Genomic DNA, 12,178 nt, shown 5'->3' with positions numbered 1-12,178 from the left:
GCCCTGCCTTCCTGTCCTCCGTGGAGCCTGTTTCGGCGTCCGGGCCCCTCCCACCATGCCATGTGCACACAGGCACGCACCGGCCCCCACTCGCTGTGGGGACGTCACCGTTCCTGATCTGAACCAACGACCTGGAGGGGGCACTGCCAGCTTGCCCCACACCTTTACATCGCAGGGCAGACTCCCCGTGAGTCCTCCCTGGGTGGCAGAGGGCGGCCCCTGTGGGAGAGGAGGGTGCAAACCATAGGAAGCCGGCGACACAGGTCATAGAGCTCACTGCTGGTCCCACCACCAGCCACACTTGGCCCTCACCCCAGACCCTGACCAAGAGGCCTGCTTAGCTTGGTTGCAATTAAAGACAGGATTAGAAAAGCAAAAGATACTTTCACTTAAAAGTTACGACCCCCCAAATTACAGGCAAATACAAGATTATTACGTTGAAGGAAACCTGATTTCAGTCTAAACTGTGACACATCCTGGGTGAGGAGGGACAGCGCTCCTGACCCCGCCAGGAGCCTACCCTGGGCCCCCTCCCCTCCCCGCTGGGCTGAGCCGGGCCCCCCAGTGCTCTCCCGAATGCCTGAAACAGACGCTTCCACCCTGAGACAGAAGAGGCGCTGGAGTTTCTCCAAACCCCTCGTGTGGGACACCGGAGGCTCTGCTGCAGCAGGTCAGAGAAAGAGGTGAGAAAAGAGGTCAGAACCTGCTTTTCTGGTAACGCCCCTACAGCAGACAAGGCCCAGGGCAGTTCTCTAGGTAAGGCCGCTGGTGGACAGACTCTGGCCATCCTGCCCAGGGACCAGAGGCCAGACGCCGGGGGCAGCGAAGGCTCTGTCCAGCAGGCTCGGGAGGGCACGAGGCAGGTCTGCTGCGGTCTGAGACGTGGTTCATCAGAAAGACGGACACCGGTCATGGGCGCCCCCTGTTCTTACCCAGACCCTCTGGGCCAAACACTTCCCTTTCAGGCCCCCCCCCCCCCAAAATAGCAGGAAGCGCAGGACTCTAGGGAGAACCTCACGCCAAACAAAGTTCTGACCGTGTCCAGCTGGTTCCCAGGCATCCACAGGTGGGGCCGTGCCCGCCCGGGGCCCATCAGCCCCCCAGTCCCACCGGAGGGGTCTGCACACCACGGCAACTTGACCCAGAGGACAACTACGGCCACTCCTCCCGAGATCGAGCCCTGGGGCAGGGACTAGGGACAGTCACACAGCCCCGCCGCCCCTGCCACGTTCACCTGAGCACTTTGCCGACTGCTTGAAGCACCATCTTGCAGCTGAGCCCGGTCTTCGGGGGCTGGCTGAGCAGAGCCCGGTCTGTGGGGACACTGCTGTGGTCTCCCAGCATGATGGGCAGCGCGGAAGCAGGCTGGGAAAGTGGGAGCCCCGGCACCGGCGCTGCTCCCCGCCGCCCTGCCCTCCGAGCAGCCCTGACTCGCCCTGACTCGGAGCCAGCCACGCCAGCCAATGAGGACAGCGGGGGAGGAAGACGGGCTCTGGCCGGGCAGGGACAAACAGCTGCTCCTTTTACAGGCGGAGGCCGGCCAAGTCTGGTTACACGAGGGAGTGTCTCAATCGCCTTTTCAAAGTGGCGCCGTGCGGGCGCAGCGTGGGGCGAGGCCACTGCCGAGGGGACAGGCATAGCCCACAGACAGGACCCGTCAGTGAGGCCCCGCCGTGGCACGAGGGCCCTTCCGATGTGGCCGGGAAAGCTCTCTGAGCAGGCGGGGCTGGGCGGGCGCCCCAGCTGGGCTGCAGGGAACGGCTGACCATGCACCTGCAGAGTGCAGACGCGGGCGTGTGGTGTCTGCATCCACAGCCTTGGGAAGACAAGGCCGGGGCGCCCCAAGCAGGAGCCGAGCTGGCGTAGGCAGTGGGCGGTGGAGACCCCAACGGACACGGCCAGAGGCCTCCCAAGGGGGTACAAGAAGCTGTGGGGCCGAGGCCTCCTTTACAGCTGGGCCACACACAGGAGACCACCAGGGACTGCAGAAGCAAACGTGTGAAAGAGGACGATGCTCTCCGCAGCCCTCATCTCTGGCTGACCATGGGGACAGCTTGCTGCCGATGGGGGCAGCACGGCCACGCTTGTCCAGAAGCCCCGTCCAGCGGCAGCACAGCACCCCGGCCTCAGCCCAGGCTTCTGTCCCCGACGCTGTGTCCCACAGAGGGCCCGGCCAACCATCCGTCCAGGCTCAGGCCAGCTCTGTGCGGCGGCAACTCCGAAGCCACCGAGAGGACTACCTGACGTGTAGTGGGGCAGGCTGACTGCCCGGGCAAAGCTGGGGACGCCGACAGAGCCCCAGATGCACGTGAGGACCAGGGCAGGAACCCAGGCACCGCGCTCACCCAGTGAGCGAGTGAGACTTGGAGGCCCTGGGTTGGGAGGACACAGCCTCCGGGCAGTTGGAATAACTGAGCAGAAGGTGCCTCTAGGCTCATCTTGTTATATTCCCTGCCCTGGTCCCACAGCTAGCCACTCTTCTTCAAGAAGCCCTGGGTCCCTCTATTGGAGAAAATTAAAGACCGAGACCTGGGACTTCCCTGGTGGTGCAGTGGTTAAGAGTCCGCCTGCCAATGCAGGGGACCACGGGTTCGAGCCCTGGTCCGGGAGGATCCCACGTGCCGCGGAGCAACTAAGCCCGTGCGCCACAACTACTGAGCCTGCGCTCTAGAGCCCGCAAGCCATAACTGCTGAGCCCGTGGGCCACAACTACGGAAGCCTGTGTACCTAGAGCCTGTGCTCTGCAACAAAGAGAAGCCGTTGCAACGAGAAGCTGGTGCACCGCAACAAGGAGTAGCCCCCGCTCGCCCCAACTACAGAAAGCCCATGCACAGCAATGAAGACCCAACACAGCCAAAAATAAATAAATTTAAAAAAATAAAATGAATAAATACTGAGAACTGACCTGGTCATCCCACTGCTGCTGGGATGTCACTTTCCTAGACCCTCTCAGCTGACAGAGCAAGGAGACGGGTGTGCGTGCCAATCTATATGTTTACATCCCCACTCACGTGTACACTGCAACCACATTAGGCTAGACGTGAGTTCATCCTGACGCCTCCATCTCTGATCCAACCCCCGGGGATCATTCCGACCTCCCCCACTGATGGTGATAAACCTGGAGGTTCTGAGTGGCTTTGTGAAACCACAGAAGAAGAGGCTCCCGTGTTGTGAAGGCAGCAAAGCCATCGGGCCCAGAACCCTAGTTGAAGGTGCAGGAAAATTTGGTGCACTTAAGAGCAAGTGGGAAAAGCTACAAGGTTGAGTCCAATGAAAACAGAAAAGAAAAAGGAAGAGTAATAACTAAAACACTCCAAAAACACACACACAAAACAGATGAAAACTGTACCTCGATAAACTGGAATTTGAAAACCTCAGAAATAAAGCGATTTAAAGAAAGATTTGAGGGCTTCCCTGGTGGCGCAGTGGTTGAGAGTCCGCCTGCCGATGCAGGGGACACGGGTTCGTGCCCCGGTCCGGGAGGATCCCACATGCCGCAGAGTGGCTGGGCCCATGAGCCATGGCTGCTTAGCCTGCGTGTCCGGAGCCTGTGCTCCGCAATGGGAGAGGCCACAACAGTGAGAGGCCTGCGTACCGCAAAAAAACAAAAAAGAAAGATTTGAAAAGAGAGACAAAAGAACTCAAAGTAAGAACCACAAATGAAAGTTACTGAAATGAAGTCTAGGCTAGAAGAAACAGCAAGGCAGTGCCATGGGAAACAGAAGATGGAAGGGGATTTGGCCAAGCACTGAGCTGAGGGCCACAGGTTGGAGAAGAGCAGCTACAGGAGCCGTGAGCCCAAGCAGCTTGTATCCCGTATCCTGAGATGTTACTAAATTCACCTTTTTTCTTTAGCTCTAGCAGACTTTTTGCAGTTTCCTATAATTTTATAAGTATATATGACCGTTATTTCCCAAACAAACTACCTCTTCCTTTCCGATACTTATACTTTTTCTTTCTTTTTCTTCTTCTCTCTTTTTTTTTTTTGCCTCATGGCACAGCTAGGACCATCAGCACAGTGGTGAACAGAAGTCGTGAGAGAGAACGTCCTTGCCTGGTTCCTTGGTTCCTCCAAGATGTTCAGTCTAGTCTTTCAATTGAACATTTGACACGAGCTCTAGATTTTTTCCTGGTGCCCTTTGCCACTTGAGAACATTCCCTTCTATTCCTGGTTTGCTGATTGCTTACGTGAATATTTTGTCATGCACTGTTTCTACATCTAATTGAGATTCTTTTCTCCTTTATTCTGTTAATGTGGTGAATTATACTGACTGATTTTCAAAGGTCAGCTAAGCTTAGACTTCTGGGAAAACACCCTCTCTGGGTTATGACCTGTTATTCTTTTTATGTATTTTTGCCGGATTCGCTTTGCTAATACTTTCTTAGGGAGTTTTACATCTGTGTTCACGGAGGACAGTGCTCTGCAATTGTCCTTTTCTTGTTAGGTTCTTGTCTTATTTTAGCCTCACTGAATTAGTTAGGTAGTATTTCCTCCTCTATGTTCTGAAAAAGCATGTGTAAGAATGTCTGCAGTTTTCCCAGTGAGGGGTGCTCTTGGCGTCTTGTGGGTGGAGGCCCCACACAAAGACCCGTCCTGCCCCAGCATCAACCGGGCCGTGCAGGCGGCAGACGCTCCGCGAGGGGTGTGCAGCTCACGTGCTCCTGCGCCCACAAGGCCTCCACACAGTTACACGGCTGCTTCGCTACCTGCTCCTGGGCCAGCATCACCAGCATCACCTGGGAGCCTGTCGGAAATGCCAGTTCTCAGGCTCACGAGCCCGGCTGACCGGAAACTCTGCAGAAAAGCCGGGATGTGGGTGAAGAAGCTCTCCAGGCGAACCTGACACACGCGACGCTCTAAGGACACCTGCTGAGGGCGGTGTGAGCACCAAGCACATCCCACCTGGAGAGCCAACCCTGCATGACAGGAGCACCAGACACGACGTAACTCAGAAGATGCAAGAGGAAGGGGAGCGGCAGGGGTCTCCAGCTAATTTCAACACTGCTCCTGTGAGGGAACCAAGAGACAACAGCCAAAAGACGGCAGGACTGAGGGCTTCACAAAGGCAGCTGCTTGAAAAAACAAACATTTCTAAATACTCTTTTTATTGTAGCAAAATACACGACATAAACGTTACTATTGCAACCATTTTCAGGTGCCCGGCTCAGGGGCATAAAGTATATTATCCACTGCTGTGCAACCATCACCCCCATCCCCCTCCAGAACTTCTCCAGCCTCCCAAATGGACACTCTGTCCCCATTAAATACTCACTCCCCTCCCCTCCCCCAACCCTGGGCACCCACCATCTACTTCCTGTCTCTATGGATGTGACTCCTCTAGGGACCTCACGTGAGTGGAATCAGACAGGATTTGTCCTTCTGTTTCTGGCTTATTTCACTGAGCATAATGTCCCCAAGGCTCATCCATGTTGTAGCCTGTGCACCTTTTAAACCAGAAAGCCCTTAAAACTGCCAGTTGGGACGTCTACTCCCAGTCGAGAGGGAGTAATGAGGACCGGTTTTTACCTCCTGCCTCTAACAACAGGACACTGGACAAATGTACGACAGTTTTCAAGACACTGGACGCCAGGCAACAGAGCGCAGTGATCCCTGCAAGACGGGAACCGGCGAGGGGACGCTGCAGTGGTCTGCTCCCGCCTGGACGGATCGGCATGGTGGGAAGGGGACCCAGGAGGGCCCCGAGGGATCCCAGTTGAGGCGTCTCAGCGGGGAGACTGAGAGGTCAAACAGCCAGAGGTCTGGGGGCAGCGCCCCAGGGGGACAGGACACTGAGCGGAAAGCGCTGCAGAGAGAACTCGGCAGACGTGCTGAGGGGCCCCATGGGGTCCCTGGCTGAGCTCGGGACAGGGCACATGTACAAGGAACTGCTGCGGGAGGGACAAGCCACCCAGAAGGATCTGCAGGACCCTCCTCAAGGTTCGCATGGGCCCAAAAAGAGCTCCTTCCCCACCAGCCAGAGTGGCACCAGGTGGAGACCTCCAGAGGTTCTGTGTCAGTGGTGAGAAAAACCAGCCTGAAATGAAACATCGCCATAATCCCACCAACACAGAACAAACATAAGAACTGAAAAGACTCAATCGTTTCCAACTGAGTCCAAGGAACACAGACACACAAAAATACCCAGCACCGAACAAGGCAAAGACCCCAAGGCCTTGCATCCAAACAACCTCAGGAAAGGAGGAAAACAATCCATTCCTAGGAATCAAAGCAATCGATCAAAAAGGACCCCAAAATGGCTCAATGACACAGTCAGAAGACAATGGTGTTAAAAAGTCACCATGACTGTATCCCATCTGTTCCAGAGACAGGAGAAGCACTGGACACGTGATAAGGAGATTTTTTTAAAAACGTGGTTTGTTTTTTTTTTAAGATCTAAATTGAACTTGTAGATATGGAAACTAAAATATCTGAGACAAAAGGTACCCTGGGGGCGCAGTGGTTAAGAATCTGCCTGCCAACTCAGGGGACACGGGTTCGAGTCCTGGTCCAGGAAATCCCACATGCCGTGGAGCAGCTAAGCCTGTGCGCCACAACTACTGAAGCCCACGCACCTAGAGCCCGTGCTCCGCAACAAGAGAAGCCACCGCAATGAGAAGCCCGTGCTCCGCAACCAAGAGTAGCCTACGCTCGCCGCAACTAGAGAAAGCCCGCGCACAGCAACGAAGACCCAACTCAGCCAAAAATAAAATAAATAAATAAATTTATTTTTTTAAAAAATTGGGGGAAAAACTAGCGTTTTTAAAAACAAAATCAAGTGGTGTGTGTATGTATTTGTATGTGTGTGAGTCGTGTATACATGTGTGCACATGCGAATGGGTATGAATGTGTGAGTTGTGTGTGCTGTGAGTGTGTGTACTTACAAGCATGTGCGCGAGGTATGTGCATCTATGTGGGTAAGTCTGTGTTGTGAGTGTATGTGCGTGTTTATGAGCACACGTGTGAGTTGCGAGTACAGCTGCTGGGCAATGGTGCCCTTTCTTCCCACCCTTCCTCCCCTGGCCACCCCCAGTGCCCCTGCCCCCCACCCCAGGCTTGCCCCGCCGGCCCCTGACAGCACTGTGAACAAGCTCATGCAGCTGGGGGCCACGGCCCTCCCACTCCTTCACAGGTACATGGCTGGTGTCAGAATGCGTCTCTCCCCGCCCTCCCAGTTGCACCTCTTTTACACGCATGAGCTCCAGTAAAGGAGGCAGACACAGACTCAGGTGCTCACGTCCACCCAGGCACCCTGCCTGCCTGCCCCGACCCCTCCAGGAGGCCAGCCCCAGACACGCAGAAAGGGCCATGTGCCAAACTGGGAATTCTGTTCGGAAGCAGCGGGAACGAACGCTCAGTCCTTGCACGTAACAGAGCAAGTCGCCAAGGGCACAGTCCACGGAAGGTGACGGGGAGCTGGACAGCGTCAACAGTAACAATGTTTGTACCCCAAGAGACACTAGTAAGAAAATGGAAAGACAAGCCACAGACTGGGAGAGGAGGTCTGCAAATCACACACTGATACAGGACTTCTGTCCCCAACAGACAAAGCACTCTCAAAATGCAACTGAAAAATGGACAAGAGACTGTAATAGACATTTCCCCAGAGAAGCTACACCCCACACCCACCAGGACGGCCGAAGTCCGACCACAGAGGCTAACAAGGGCTGAGCGGGACGTGCAGAAACCAGAGCCGCTGGAGGGGGTGGAGAGGACAGGGCGAAAGTCTTCCAGAGCCACACATGCCCTTCCCCAGCCACCCAGCAACTCTTCTCCTTTCTGCAGCAAGGACGAAGGCGTCGGGCACACGAAGACGCCATCAGTGCCCACAGCAGCGCGATTCATGATCTGCGAACACGTGGGAAACAGCGGAGATGGCCTCCGGCTGAGCCATCTGTATTATTTGTGAAAGAGCCCAATTCTCAGCCACAGAAGGAAGAAAGTGCAGTACACACAAGCACCGGGGTGAGCCTCAAGGCAGCTCAGAAGGGGCAGAGCCCACACACCAGACACTCGGGGATCCCTCTAGATGGATTTTAGCCAGAAGAGAAGGCAGGCGGCAGGTCAGTGGTTGCCAAGGCCCAAGGGTGTGTTGAGGGGACGTCCAATGTTCTATACTGTCCCTGTGGGTGGGCAGAGGCTACGCACCTCTGTTGAAATTCAACAAAGCTTACGTTTCAGATTCAGTGGAATGTAAATTACACCTCCGTAAAAGCTGACCAGAGGCAGACACACCACACACCAACAAGAGAGCAGGAACTCCTGCTGGCGCACCAGCAGTGAGTCCCGCAGGCCTGCAGAGAGTGAAACAAGCCACCGCCCACAGGGTCACTGGCTCGGGATTCCGTTCACGGGACACCCAAGGGCAACCAGGTGCCAGATGTCAGGCGGGGACAGGAGGGTCGCAGGGCCTCTGCGTGCTGCCTCCTTTCCGGTTCTGTGACATGGGCAGGGCGTGGTGCGCTAACCTGAAACCCGCGCACGCACGTGCACTCGGAGTTGTGCTTTCTCTGCATGTGTTATGTTGCTATGAATGATTCACTGTAGAAACACAGGAAAGAAAAAGAAGACGACTGTGTTGGGATGTCTTATTTCTACACTGGACGGCACTTACCAGGCTGACTACCACTTTCTCAGCTCCTTTTTGTAGGACTGATCCATTTCACGGTAACAAATAGCTTCGTCTATGTTTTCAAGAATGAAAAAGTAGGCAAAGGTTTTAGGGGACTGGAACGGCCACACAGAGGCTATCTTCTCACAGGCCTGCCCTGTCTCTCTCCTCAGCACCAGGAGCGCACCGGCCTGCAGACAGTGTCCGCCCCTCCCCCCGCAGGCTCCTGAGCCCATCCCCCACTGCCACCCATCCACGCTGGGGCCACATCCAGATGCCCCAAAGAGCCTAGCCAGCTCGTGCCCTGGAGTATGGGAAAACTGCTGGGGTAAAGTCACTGTTCTCATGAGTGGAAAGGTCCCGGGAGTGACTGAAAAAGGTGCTTCTGTGACTCCAGTCAGAAGTGCTGGGACGCCTTGCCAACGTCGCAGCCAATGCTACCCCATGGCGTCACCACTCCGCGGGGTCACCACTCCATGGGGTAACCACGCTGGATCTCAGAGGGGAAAACTAGAGTTCCACTCCAAGAAACCAGCTTGGGACCAACGGAAGAGCACTCAGGACACACGCGGCAGTGGTGGGAGAGGCAGGAGTGGAAGGGTTTCTGCAGCGACACCCTCTGGTGCAGGGACAGAGGTCTTCATCCCACACCACCCAGGGGACAGAGGAGGAAGGAGAAGCCCCTCCCACAGCGGGCTGAGGCCATCTCCTCACCTCCCCCTGCTCCGAGTGGACCTGCTACATCCCGAGCCGGGTGGCCAGAGCCTCGCTCTGCTTCCCGAGACCGCGCTGGCCGGGAGCCCCGTGCACGTGCACCAGCAACGACAGACAGGAAATGACCTCCCGGAATCCCAACTCCTGGGCCTCGGTGCCCCAACTCCATTCCTGTGGCCTCCCCGAGGGCTCCAGTGACTTCCCAGTGTTCACTCACTTGAACCCTGACGTCCCCATACTGCAGTGGAGGAAACGGAGGCACAGCCGAGGCAAAGTCCAGATCTGACACAGGCCACCTGCTCCAGACCCTCTGCTCTTAACACCAACCCCCTCCCCCGAGGGGACAGGCACCTTTGGAAGGGAAGGAAGCCTATTTCTATGCCTGGCTAAAGCCCAGCTGCCCAGGCAGAACGCAGGGCCCTCGGCGGCTCGTCACAAACAGCCCAGGCAGCTGCTCAGGAGGCAGGTGGGTGAGCCCGACTTCAAGGGCCGGATCCCCGCCTCCCACTCAGCCCGGCTTGGCAGAGGAAGCGGCTGCAGTCAGAAGCCCCGAATCCACCACCGCTCCCGGGAAACTGCCAACACACCTCACACCAGAGAGGAGAAAGGGCCGCTGTACCTTCTCCCCTCTGGCGTGAGAAAGCCCCTGCTGGGCTCGCCCCTTCCAAGCCTGAGTGCGGCTAGGTCTGCTGGCGCTGGGGGAGAACGGGGCCGGACTCCGGCCCATCGCCCTCCAGGGCTAACCCTACATCCCTCACACACCTGTCCAACACCCCTGCACAGCACCCTGTGGGGTCAGGGTGGAGGTCAAGCGCCAGCCCGGAGCCCGGCTGCCAGGGTGAGCGTGGAAACGCCCAGATGCTGGAGCAGGGCGGAGGCCAGGCAGGAAGAGCGCCTGGAAAGGGAAGGGGGGAGGCAGGCTGCACCCCTGCAGGGCTCAGGGCCAGGAGAGCAGCACAAAGTTACAAGGCAGAGAAATGCCCCACACGTCATGGTGGCATTTCAGGTTCAGGTCCAGCCAAATGCCACCCAGTGGGAGTGGCTGGTGGAGCCTAGTCGGTCTGCCGGGCCCCTGGCCACCACCGACCCCAGGGGCGCCCAGACTGCGCAGCCACATCTGACCCCTGCAGCGCTGGCTGCCAGACGAGCAGATGCAGAGCCAGGTGGTGACCAGCGAGGGCCTGGGGGCACCAGGAGCAACGCTCCCCAGTGCGCTCCACGCCCACAGAGAGGCCAGCTCATGGCCAGGGACTAGGACACTGTTGCCCCCCCGCCCAGTCTTCACAAGCCAAGCTGGCACGGAGCCCAGGCCGCCTAAGAAAAGGGTGATAAAGGGTGATGTGGGTCCTGCCAAGTTGCCCCGCCCTCCCCGCTGGTATAAAAGGCTCGGAGGCAAGATTTAGCCCAGGCTCAGTCCACAGGAAGGAGGCCCGGAGTGCACACAGAAGGGAGACGCCTGCGCCTGTCCCCGCACAGGCCTGTCCCCACAGGCACTCCAGCACCAACACTGGGAATCTCCCCCCACCCAAAACACTAAAATCCAATCAAGAAACAGCCTTTCCCGAGAAAAACGTCAGAGAGAGATGGAAGAGGTCCACTGCACATGGAAGGGCTGTAGGAAGTTTCCAGAGAGGGAAGGACCCCAAGAGAGGTCAGGCTAGGAGCCCAGTGGAGGCGGAGACTGAGTTCCTGCCCACAGCCCCCCACCCGCAGGCCCCAGGCTGTCCCCTCACCACCGCCAGGAACGCCACCCGTCAGGGGTCCGGGGAGAACTCGCAGCGACTGTCGGAGCTGCAGACCTGAAGATGTCCACTCGCCCCACATGAGCATAAGATGCGCTCAGCCAGCTGAGCAGCTTCACGGCACGCTTACGAACCTGGCCGCGCCTGGGTCACAGCACTCAGAAGGCCGTGAGGGTCAACGATCATCAAAGAGCCCCGGCCGCCCTGCCGGGTTGGTGTCCTGCATTGTCCACCTCCCACTGCGGCCATCAGGCCTGGTGAGGGCCTGGACCTGGGGGTTTTTATGGGAGAAACAAGGGGACGCAGCCGGGCACACAGGAGAAGGAGGGGACTCTTCCTCTGGACCCCCGGCTCACCAAGGTCAAAGGGCGGCCGGCAGTCAAGCAGTCCCCATGGCATATTCGCCTCCGACTGGAGATCTGTTTTCTTCTCTAAATTAGAGGGAAGGCATCCGACGTGGGAGTGTCAGAAAGTCAGAGGAAAGCCAGAGCGAGATATGCTGCAGCCCAGACCTCAGATTCCTCCAGGGGAGGCCCGGCTCGCAGGAGGGCAGCACTCAGGCCAGAGGAGCCGCAGGGAAGAGGCGCTCGCGGGACAGGGGTGCAGACGGCAGCGCCCACCACTGCAAGTTGGCCCCGCCGCACAACAGACTCTGCTCTGCAATCAAGGGAATGAACTGCCACACGGCTGCCGGTGACCACAGACCAGAGGCAGAACTGGTCCAGAAAGCAGAGGAGCGGCAGGAGGGCACGGGGAGGCGGCGCCTCGAAGGGAACGCCACTGCCCACGAGAACCCATCCTAATCGAGGGGCGCGCTTCAACTCGGAGGACGCCGTGGAACGTAAATGACACCTCAACACCACTCATATCATCACACACACACACGCTTTTCCAATGCAATCCCGTAACTTCGGAGACAAGAGCGGGGCTGATCGCTACCAAGACAGGCCTAGAGGATGTCCAGCCTGTGACCTGCGCCCGCCAGGTGAACACAAAGGTGTTCACAAAGGTGGTTGCCTGCACCCAGGGTCCAGGTGACCGACGTCATCAGAACTCACTTCGTGATGAAATACAGGATTATGGGTGAGCTTCCCTCCACTGGTCACGCCTTTT

The 12,178-nt window shown here is 57.3% G+C and overlaps 1 protein-coding gene across 2 annotated transcripts in view; it reads right to left on the bottom strand.

The window, feature by feature from the left end:
• The window catches only part of MOB2 (MOB kinase activator 2), a 49,955-nt gene that overhangs the window by 15,791 nt on the left and 21,986 nt on the right, over window positions 1–12,178 (bottom strand). Inside the window, exon 1 of one of the 2 annotated variants that reach the window (XM_032640035.1) lies at window positions 1,235–1,359. The exons of the other annotated variant lie outside the window; for it this stretch is intronic. Within the exon in view, the coding sequence (XP_032495926.1) occupies window positions 1,235–1,344 (110 nt within the window). The 5' untranslated portion in view covers window positions 1,345–1,359. Of the gene's footprint in view, window positions 1–1,234; window positions 1,360–12,178 lie in introns of those variants that run through there. 2 annotated transcript variants of the gene reach the window in all.

The sequence above is a fragment of the Phocoena sinus genome, chromosome 8 (genome assembly GCF_008692025.1).
Source record: "Phocoena sinus isolate mPhoSin1 chromosome 8, mPhoSin1.pri, whole genome shotgun sequence".
Taxonomy (NCBI): Eukaryota; Metazoa; Chordata; class Mammalia; order Artiodactyla; family Phocoenidae; genus Phocoena; species Phocoena sinus.
This window is presented reverse-complemented; position numbering and strand designations above follow the sequence as displayed.